The 10,721-nt window shown below is 51.4% G+C and overlaps 1 protein-coding gene across 1 annotated transcript; it reads left to right on the plus strand.

Annotated features, from left to right (window-relative positions):
* The first annotated feature begins 288 nt into the window (after window positions 1–288).
* Window positions 289–8,654, plus strand: LOC136021818 (argininosuccinate lyase). Its single transcript, XM_065694443.1, has 17 exons — window positions 289–315; window positions 457–518; window positions 1,821–2,015; window positions 3,106–3,189; window positions 3,498–3,554; window positions 3,807–3,904; window positions 4,518–4,595; window positions 4,880–4,957; window positions 5,067–5,119; window positions 5,486–5,548; window positions 5,768–5,882; window positions 6,528–6,612; window positions 6,785–6,844; window positions 7,118–7,201; window positions 7,401–7,481; window positions 7,854–7,960; window positions 8,414–8,654. The coding sequence occupies exons 2-17, from the start codon at window positions 507–509 to the stop codon at window positions 8,562–8,564; spliced, it is 1,401 nt and encodes a 466-aa protein (XP_065550515.1). The 5' UTR covers window positions 289–315; window positions 457–506; the 3' UTR covers window positions 8,565–8,654.
* The last annotated feature ends 2,067 nt before the right edge of the window (window positions 8,655–10,721 follow it).

Below are 10,721 nucleotides of genomic sequence, written 5' to 3' on the forward strand. Positions count from 1 at the left end.
CTGCCAGAGCACTGCCTCAAGCTACCCCAGTAACTTCACCAACAAGCAATATGAAAGCATCTCTCCCAAACCTCCTCCCTGCGGCCACCCTGCCTCCAAAGACGCTTCTCTCCCTGACTTGCTCATCACCGAACCGGGGCCGGAAGAAATGGGGGGTAGGAAGGGCGAAAGGGGCCTGAGAGGGGGGACTGGAGTGGGGCCGGCCCCGGGAACACCCCGCCCCGCCGGGGCGGGACGAGCCGCCAGCCCCGCGCGGGTAAAAGCGGGCGGCAGGGACTGGGAACAGCGAGCGACCGGGGCTGAGCTGCGGAGCAGGTGAGCGGGGCCAGCGTCAGGCACCGGCACCGGCACGGGGACCGGGACCAGAACTGGGACCGGCACGGGGACCGGGCACCTGGCCTCATCTCATATCTCATCTCCCCTCACCTCATCTCATCTCACTGCGCTGTCCCACAGGTCGCACCAGTTGCGGGATCGCTGCAGGAACAAGCAGAACATCGTCCGCAATGGCTGGAGAGGTGAGGGTGAACTTGGCTTCTCTGGAGGGATGGTTTCGGGGTGCTCTGGCAAACAGGCTCAGCTGCATAATAACCCCAGCACTGCAACCTGCCCTTGCTGACCTGGGTGCTTCTCTTCTTGATTTGTTTTCCTGGGTTTTAAATGGAGAAGGGGACAGCAAACATATTTGTTGCAATAGCTGTAATGACCCACCTCTGATTCCGGCGACAGCCCACAGTAGCTGGGATATACTTGGGTACCTCTTCCCCATTCAGCACTTAGCTCCCAGCACTTGTCTTTCACGCCCCATCCCCTCTGCCATTCACCCCAGGGGCTGGTTTCTCAGCTAGGAGATGCAAAACTTTGCTTTTTCAATTCCAACTGAATTCCAATTCCTCACAGCTCCTACTGACAAACCCCTCAAAACCGGGACCATCAGCAGCCTGTGCCTGCGCCCTGACATCCACGGGCTCTCTCCTGCTCTCCTCTCGGGTTCTCCTTCCCTCCTTGGTTCAGCCCCTGGGGAAGGGGTAGCTCGGGGCTCCGGTCCCCGGCTCCGCCGCTGTCCATGGTAGCGAGCGCGCTGGGCAGCTCCGCGCTGCTCCACAGACCTTGCGCAGGGTATTGGGGCTGGGGGTGGGGTTGGGGGGTGTTTCTTTCCTTTCCTCTTTACTCGAACATTGCTAACACCAAAGGGACCCAGACCTCCCTTTCTGCAGTCTGAACCTTAACCACTTTTTCTGCTAATTTTATGCCAAAGCTTGCAAGGACCTCACGGAGACTGGAGATGCTTCAAATGGTAACTCCAAGCACTTCATAGTTACAGGAGTGTTTTAGAGGATGTGGCTTGTGCTGGCCCACAGCTCTTTGTCAACTCTTTCCTTATAGTCTCTCTCAAAGAGTAGGGGTTTAAAAAATGTTATTTCAAGTAACAGTAGGTTTCACTATACAGCTTTCACTGTATCCCTGGATGCCATACTTTATTCTGTGTCAGAGGACTATCAAAGGGTCAGTGATCAGCAGCTGCTTTAAAAGACATCCCTGCTGGTCTTGCAAAATATGGCCTGATACTCTTCTTCATAAGATCATGGACAGGATGTACTCCCCCCAGACTCCTACAGAAGTAAAGCAACTGGGAGGATTCCTGAGCCAGACCTGACAGTTCATAAAGTCCAGGGCTTTTCTGGTTAATGGTACAAACTGAAAATATTCCTGAGTATGTCCTCAGTTACAGCTGGATAAGGAGTAGCATGGCCATTGACCAATTTATAGGGGATAGATCAGAAAGTCTTCTAAGAATGTCTCTGAACTATTACTTCTAGGGGGATAAAATGATGGCAGGAAGGTTTGTTGGAAGCAGAGATCCAGTCATGGAGATGCTCAGCGCTTCCATTACCTATGATCAGAGACTGGCTGAAGTTGATATCCAGGGAAGCATAGCTTATGCCAAAGCCTTGGAAAAGACTGGAATCCTACCTAAAAGTGAGATGGAGAAGATCTTGAGTGGCCTGGAAAAGGTATTTATTTTCTTTACAAACTGTCATGCGTGCTGAAATGAATGGCTCCTTCTCTGACAGCATAACTAGCAGACTCCCTGACCTGCTGTTCTAAAGAATCATAGAACCATAGAATAGTTTGGGTAGGGAAGGATCTTAAAATCACTAAGTTCTAACCCCCCTGCTGTGGGCATGGACACCACACACTAGACTATGTCACCCAAGACTCCGCCCAGCCTGGCCTTGAAGGCTGCTAGGGATGGAGCATTTAACACTTCTTTGGGCAACCTGTTCAGTATCTCACTAGAAAGAGAATCTTTCCATGTCCTTATGTCCTGTTCCTTGGAGCTAGGCATGTGCTGAAGTGCTTTCCTGAAAGGGAATGCTGCCCTAAGTCACAGACATGACGGGCCCATGTGTACTGCACTCAGGTCTCTTGGAGACATTCTGGGCAGGAGATGGATGCTCAAACTGCATCCCACTAAAGGCTCCAGAGCCCAACAGTGGGATGTGAACCAGCAGAGAAGCCCCCAGTGAGAGCCTGAAGCCCTGAGGAGCACATTGCCAATGCTCATCATGACAGCCCCAGTGCCACGGTGAGGTGTGCTCAGTGTGACCTGCCCCCTCTTCACACTGCAGGCACCAGGAATTGTTTCCCTCTGAATCAGGAATATTATTTTCCTGCTGGCAGTTGGGATCCCGCTGAGCCTGGCTGCCCGAGTCAGAAGCAGGCAATGCATAGCCTGCATAGAAAATATCCCATTGTTCTTGCTCACCCACCATGGACAATGGTGACTCTATACGATGTTTGTATAGGAAAATCCTGGTGGACAATGAGCTCACTTTTTGCTGCAATGCTTAAATCCTCCTATAGACATAACACTGCAGAATCATCATGGGGAGAGAGAGGAATCCCACCAAGTGCAGTATAGAATATGGGGATAGAGCAAGCAGCCAGCCTTGGCCTGAAAGAACAGGAATGCAGAGCTCACATGAGACTTCACACTTTGATATCCACTGGGATGACAGAGATTGGTATTTCCTGAGGACACCCATGCACAGCATCACGGTAACTGTAGAGGCTGACTGGTGTTTCTGCTGATGTTTGCAGATCTCTGAGGAATGGTCTAAAGGAGCCTTTGTGGTGAAACACACCGATGAGGATATCCACACTGCCAACGAACGCAGACTAAAGGTTTGGGTCCTCTCACCTCTTGCTCCTGCTCCTCTGGAGCTGGATCTGCCTGACATGAAGTGCTTGTACCTCTGTTCCACTGGGGAATTCCACTAGACCCCTGCTGCACAATCAAGTGGCTCCAAGACCCCTTTTGTGGAAGAGGCACTGTACAAGCACAGAACCCAAACGTGCCCTTCCCCAAAGGGATCCCATGGCTACTCACAGGATCCTCTAGAATCCCTTCCAGGCAGGGATGAGGTCTGCTCACGTGGAGTCTCCTGCTTAGAGTACAGAGGTACTGATAGAAATCCTCTTCTTGTCCTCAGGAGCTGATTGGAGACATAGCTGGAAAGCTGCACACTGGAAGGAGCAGGAATGATCAGGTATGTACAGAATCTATTTTGAATCCTTTCTACTCCTCCCTCACCTCACTTCAGGAGACCTGAGACCAGAAATGCCTTTGGCTCTTTTCCTGAGGAGCAAGGTATACTGACATTACCACATCAAAATGATCAAATGATGACAGGAAGATGAACCTTCCCATCACAAAGAACAAGGAGGGGATTGCTGTAAAAGTGGCCAGTCACTACATATATCACATTTTGCTTTGTCTGACTGTGGCCAATCTCACACAGGTTGTGACTGACTTGAAGCTATTCATGAGGAATTCCCTCTCTGTCATCTCCAGTCACCTCCTGCAGCTCATTAAGACCCTGGTGGAACGTGCTGCCATGTAAGTGCTTTCAAATCCATGACGTTTCCCTTGGCAGGACCAGGAGACTTCCAGGCTTGCTCTTTGACTGGCCCCAGTGAGGGCAGCAGCAGGGTCGCCTGCAGAGGAAGTTACAGACAGACAGGCAGTGTGTGGTGGCACAGGGAAAGGCAAAGGACCCTCTTTCCCCACAGTTCATGTCACAAAGACCTTCCTCCTCCCCCAGTGTATCCAGGCAAAGGAATTGAGGTGGGAAGTGCGGACAAGACTTTCGAAGGACCAAATCCATCTGAAGGAGTGGGGAACATGTTTCAGGTTGCTAAATATGAGAAAAGCTCAGCTGTGTAAACTCCCTGTTTAACTCTGCTCCTTTCAAACCACATTCCAAAGTGATGGTGGACTGGGGAATCTTTGCCTGTAGTTTTCCAGAGAGGCTTATAGCAGATGCACCACTCTGGAAGAGTGGGAAATCTAAACCCCATGTGCTTAGGTAGCAGGCGACAGGGAGACAGACCAGCTTCAGCACAAGCTAGGGATGCTCTCTTTGTGACCTTGCCAGAGAGCCTGGAGTGTCCCTGCCACTGCTGGCATCCTCACAGCTGCTGCTCACCTCTTTCTCTCCTTCCACATGCAGAGAAATTGATGTTATCTTGCCTGGCTACACCCACCTGCAGAAAGCTCAGCCAATCAGATGGAGCCAGTTCTTGCTCAGGTAACCACCTTTACACTTGGCTGCAGGGACCCTTCTCCACCCTTGGGGCCATGCTCGGCTGGAGCCTGGAAGGGCCTTGTCCTCTGAGGGGGCAGACAGGGGTGACGATAAACCAGAGATAACCTTGCAAACTGGAACAGGAGCTCCCCATGTGGCTCTGATCCAAGCACTGAGGGGACAGTGGAGGCTGACTCCTGCATGCTCCATCCTTTGGCCACTCTCACCTCTTGGGCTGTGTGACACTTTCTGACATCAGGTGCTTCACCTCTCGTGTCCTTTCCCAGCCACGCTGTTGCTCTGACCCGTGACTCTGAGCGCCTGGGAGATGTGAAGAGGAGGATGAACGTCTTGCCTTTGGGAAGGTAAGTTTGTGTTATCACTGAGCATTGCTTTGTTCTGCCTTCTCTGCTTCCTAGGGCTCAGTTTTGGTTGAATATCTTGCATGACTTCTGTTTCTTTCTTCCCTGGCAGCGGTGCTTTGGCTGGCAATCCACTGGAAATTGATAGAGAGCTTCTGCGTAGTGGTAAATGTCTCCATATGGCTGAGTGACACTTGCCTAACCATCATGTCTAGAAGGGAGGGAAGCACTGATGTATGGCTTACAATGGCACCATAATACAATGTGCTGGAGCCAAAGCTTTTCTTTCATAAGGCTTTTTACTGCAAAGAGACAGACAATGACTGTTAGCTGGGAGCAGGAAGAGCTAACTCTGCTGCACACTGGCTTCCTAGGCTAATAACAAAGACCCCAGTCAGTGAAGAGTTTAACATGTCTGTGTTTCTGGGACTACTTAAGGGCTCACAGTTACCTGCATGCTGGGGCAAACTGCTATATTCTAGCTCCATTCATATCAAGCCTGACTTCCTTTATCCATCACCTTCCTTACAGAGCTGGACTTTGCCTCCATCAGCCTGAACAGCATGGATGCTGTTAGTGAGAGAGACTTTGTGGGTAAGCACAACTCACTCGCTTCTTCCCAACACCATTCTAGAAGCAGCCTCCCTAGACCTTTCCAGTCTACTTCCCTTCATAAGGAAACTGAAATCCTCCACTAGGAAGTACTTAACACAGAAAAACTGTTTGATAGTGTTTAAATTCCAGTCAGGGCTCCCTGGGTTATCAGGCAAACAAGCACCTTTTTCACGTCCTAATTTCCTGCCTTCTCTGCAGTGGAATTCCTCTCTTTTGCCACCCTGCTGATGATCCACCTGAGCAAGATGGCTGAAGATCTCATCATCTACAGCACCAGCGAGTTTGGCTTTGTGACCCTCTCTGATACCTACTGGTAAGTTTTTGGTCTCTGGAGAGTAATTCTCTTCTGCTATCCTCACCTGAGAGAGTAAGACAGTGTCTGGGGACTCCCTGCTGCCCCGGGCTGACAGCATTAAAAGGCTGGCAGGAAGGCAGCCGCAGGGTGAATACCCCTCAGTACTGAACACTTCTTCCCGATTCTGGCAACTCAACCAAGTCTGCGTTCAGCACTCGCTGCTCCCCAGCAACTGCTGGCACAGACAACTTCCTCCTCTGCTGGCACTGCCTGCCAAAGCCTTCCCTGCCTGGCTGGCTTTGCAGTCCTAATGGATTTCCTGTCTCTTGGGGCAGCACAGCACAGCCCTCCCTCTCTGTTGTCACAGGAGAGCTGACCTGCTGATAGCAGCCGTGGGGAGGCCTGGGGGCAAATCTCCTCTTTGCTGCCTCTTTGAGAGGTGGAACTGCATGTTAGCTCCAGACAGAACTGCAAAACCAAAGGCTTTGCTGTGGGAAACATGAGAAAGTTGGCACACTCAGTTCACTGCTTTCCTGAGGCCTAGAAAGAAAAAGGGACAGATGTGTTGCTTTTGGAGGGCTGTACCAGGATGTACGAGCATGACCTGTGTCTGTATGGGCTGGGGTCCTGCTCACCGTTACACTCCACACACCTTTCTTCCAGCACTGGCAGCAGCCTGATGCCTCAGAAGAAGAACCCTGATAGCCTGGAACTGATCCGCAGCAAAGCCGGACGAGTGTTCGGACGGGTGAGTGGGCTCCAGAGGGAAGGGGATGGGGAAACTGCTCACCCAGGCCTGAGGAATGTTCCTCCTTCTCATCTCTGCTCAAAGAAAAGTGCCCAGTCTGGGCTCTTCACCTCTCCTGCAACAGTGTGCTTCTCCTCTTGTACCTAACCACCTTGCCTGCTTCTTTCTGCAGCTGGCTGCCATCCTCATGGTTCTCAAAGGCCTTCCAAGCACCTACAACAAGGATCTGCAGGTAAACCACGTTGGCTTTCACAGAGCCTCTCAAGCACACAGATCTCTTCTACTCTGGAGCTCTTGGCCAGTCCCTGTCCCTGCACAGGCCCTGCTTGTGTGTAGGGGGTGAGGAAGGGGCTGAGGCTCAGCACAATGCACTTGGCACCATGGCCATAGAGGAGCCCCTGTGCTGAGCCCCTGCTCTGCTGGCCAGGCTGCTCAGGCTCTTCGTTGGGCTTCATGGGCTGCACCAGGTTGACTCACAGCAGTTTTCATCCCTGTTCTAATGCAGGAGGACAAGGAGGCTGTCTTTGATGTTGTGGACACCCTGAACGCTGTGCTCCAGGTGGCCACTGGAGTGATTTCTACCCTCCAGGTAAGGCTTCAGGCTCTCACTACTGAACATGGTTGGGGTGCACATCGCATAGATAACATGGGTCAATGAGCTCTACATAGGTCCTAAGATGAAGGCTTTTCAGTAGCTCACCCATATGACTTACTATGGCCAGCACTGTCAGCTAATTATGGCCCCAAGGAAGAGTTAATGGTAATGTCTTCTTCTGACCCTCCTGCAGATCAACAAGGAGAACATGGAGAGGGCTCTGAGCCCCGAGATCCTGTCTTCTGACCTGGCCCTCTACTTGGTTCATAAAGGAGTAAGTGTCAGGGGGAGATTGGAAGCTGTGATTTCTTTGGATGCAGAATACTGCTCAGCGAAGGCCTGAGATGAGGCCTTGTGTTCTGTTCCCAGGTGATGATCAGTCTGGGTGAACAAACACGAAAGCTGGAAACCTATTCTTTACATGTATCCCAAGTAGTGGAACTGCTGCCAGGTGGACTTGATAGTAATTTACAGGTGGAGTTTTACCTACTAACTCCTTCCCTCTTCACACCCCAGAAAACCCGGACTGAGATTGCATTGCCCTAGGTGAAAACAAGCCAACCAAAACAGGCACATCCACTTTTTTTCCTTTGGAAAACACCCCCATTGCCTGGTCACTGACTGTGGCCTCTGATTCTCACTGCAGATGCCATTCAGACAAGCCCACATTGACACTGGAAAGGCCGTCCACCTTGCTGAGACTAAAGGCATCCCCATCAATAATCTCAGCCTGGATGACCTGAAGAGCATCAGGTTTGTATCACTTGGCTTTCCTCAACAGGCAGGTATCAGCTTCTCGCCATATGGGCTTCCTTATGATGCCCTTTCCCAAATCACCTGGGCCAGACAATACCTCAAAATCAATGCCCTCACAACACAGAATGGGGACAACATCACTACCACTCAGCTCCAGCAGGCCATGGGCAGCAGCTACTGGGGGAATGAATGAAACTCATGCCCTGACCTGCAGGCACCAGCCCTCCAGCAGACTTTGGCTCCAGGCTTCTGCCTGTGGAGCTGATCTTTGGTCTGCCACCAGCAGCTACTGTCAGGCACCAGAAGTGCAGAAGCAGGGCTGCAGGAGGCCTTTCCCCTGCCAAAAAGGCTCCATGTCCACTCCTTCACCATCTCCACAGCAGTGAGCACTTGAAGCCAGGCACCAGCACCCAGTGCTCCCCATTGACACTCTTCTCTTTGCCCTCCCAGCCCCCTGTTTGGCAGCGATGTCTCCCAGGTCTTCAACTTCTTCAACAGTGTGGAGCAGTACACGGCCATGGGTGGCACTGCCAAGAGCAGCGTGAGTGCCCAGATCGATCACCTGAGGGAGCAGCTCAAGAGGCTGAAGGACCAGGCTTAGAGTGTGGGGATAGATCCCGTGGATGCAACGTTGTGCCTATATCACTAACCTGGAGTTAATAAACACTGTGGTGTATGTAGCTCACTGAAACTCCTGTCTTGTGTCTTTCTTATTAGAAGTATGACTGAGTTGGGCTTTCTCAGCCCATGTGAGGCCTGGGGAAATGTTCACTGGTGTGAAAGAAGATGGGCCTGTGGCCTGCCCCCAGGCAGTGGAGCTGGGTATGGGGCGTTCAGTATCTCAGGGGCTGGTACGTTGAGAGCAGCAGGAGTGTCCTGAGACCTGAAGTCTCTTGGAATGGAGGGTGGTGGACTAGGGAATTGATTGTTCCTTTGCACCTGACATTGGTGAGGCCGCATCTCGAATCCTGTGTTCAGCTCTGGGCCCCTCACTACAAGAGAGACATTGAGGTGTTGGAGCGAGGCCAGAGAAGGGTCAACAGAGCTGGTGCAGGGCCTGGAGCCAAAGTGTGATGGGGAACAGCTGAGGGACCTGGGGGGTCAGATGGAGAAGAGAAGGCTCAGGGGGGACCTCACCGCTGCCTAGACCTCCCTGACAGGAGGCTGTAGTGAGGTGGGGGTTGGTCTCTTCTCTCAAATAACAAGCCATAGAACAAAAGGAAATGGTCTCAAGCTGCACTAGGGAGGGTATTAGGAAAAATCTCTTCTCCAGAAGAGTTGTCAAGAAGGCCTACCCTGGTTTCAGCTGGGATGGAGTCAATTTCCTTCCCAGTGGCTGGTAAAGAGCTGTGTTTCAGCTTTAGTCTGAGAACAATGCTGGTAACACACCAATGTTTTAGTTGTTGCTAAGTAATGCTTACCCCAGTAAAGGACTTTTCAGTTTCTCCTGCTCTGCCAGTGAGGAGGGGCACAAGGAGCTGGAACGGAGCAGAGACAGGGCAGCAGACCCGAACTAGCCAAAGGGATATTCCATACTTCAGCACGGCATGCCCAGGATAGAAACTGGGGGGAGTCACCCAGAAGGCCCAGGTACCTGCTTGGGTTGGGCTGGGTATGGGTCAGCAGGTGGTGAGCAATTGTATTGTGTATCACTTGTGTTTATTGTTGTTTTAACTTATCCCTTTTAGTTTCATATCCTCTCCCCTTGTTATTTCCCTTAGCATTATCATTATTAGCCATAGTAGTATTAAACTGTACTTTAGTTATCAAACTGTTCTTATCTCAGCCCGTGAGGTTTTCATTCTTTCCATTCTCCTCCCCATCCCACCTGGTGTGGGTATAAGGGGGGTGAGCAAGGGGCTGCTGGTACTTAGTTATTGACTGTGTTTAAACCATGACAAGGCTGCTCAGGGAATCATAGAAACATAGATTCAACTGGGCTGTAAAAGATCTTGAAGATCAAGTCCAACCATTGCCCCAGCACTGCCAAGGCCACCACTAACCCATGGCACTGAGGGTCTCATCTGCACGGTTTGCGAACAGTTCCAGGGATGGTGATTCCACCCTGGGCAGCCTGTTCCAGTGCCTGAGCACCCTCTCTGTGAATAAATTGTTCCTAATATCCAGTTTAAACCTCCCTTTGTGCAGCTTGAGGCCATTTCCTCTTGTCCTATTGCTTGTTACTTGAGAGAAGAGACTGACCCCATCTCACTACAGCCTCCTGTCAGGCAGTTGTAGGGAGCGATGAGGTCCCCCCTGAGCCTTCTCTTCTCCAGACTGAACCCCCCCCAGGTCCCTCAGCCATTCCTCATAAGACTTGAAAAGTGGTGGAGCCCCTGGAGGTATCTGACAGACATGTAGATGTGATGCTTAGGGACATGGTTTACTGGCCAACTTGGCAGTGTTAGGCTTACGATTAAGGCGCAATGATATTAAAGGTAATTTCCAACCTAAATGATTCCATGATTCTATGCAGCACAAAGCTGGAGCCAGCAGTCCAGAGCAGGCCACATAATGTACTGAGGGAGGTTTGTGGCGTGCACAATGTGCACCTGATACTGCATTTATAACACATGCCACAACTCCAGCTATCGCTGCCCTCCTCACAGGACTATGCTTTCTGCCTGCCTGCCAACAGGGGAGATGAAGTGGCCAAAAGAAGTCTTCTCACCACCTGGGGCAAAACTTGCATAGTGTTAGGCAGGACATGGCCAGCACATCAACACAGAGGTCTTCCAGCCCAACACAAAGCCCCTTT

Source organism: Lathamus discolor, chromosome 14, assembly GCF_037157495.1.
Source record: "Lathamus discolor isolate bLatDis1 chromosome 14, bLatDis1.hap1, whole genome shotgun sequence".
NCBI classification, from domain to species: Eukaryota; Metazoa; Chordata; class Aves; order Psittaciformes; family Psittacidae; genus Lathamus; species Lathamus discolor.

Bases quoted from the DNA above. Each gene is read 5' to 3' on its own strand.
- LOC136021818 (XM_065694443.1), top strand. The intron at 5,549-5,767 runs GTAAGCACAACT...CCTTCTCTGCAG, and splicing joins TAGTGAGAGAGACTTTGTGG to TGGAATTCCTCTCTTTTGCC. The intron at 6,845-7,117 runs GTAAACCACGTT...GTTCTAATGCAG, and splicing joins CCTACAACAAGGATCTGCAG to GAGGACAAGGAGGCTGTCTT.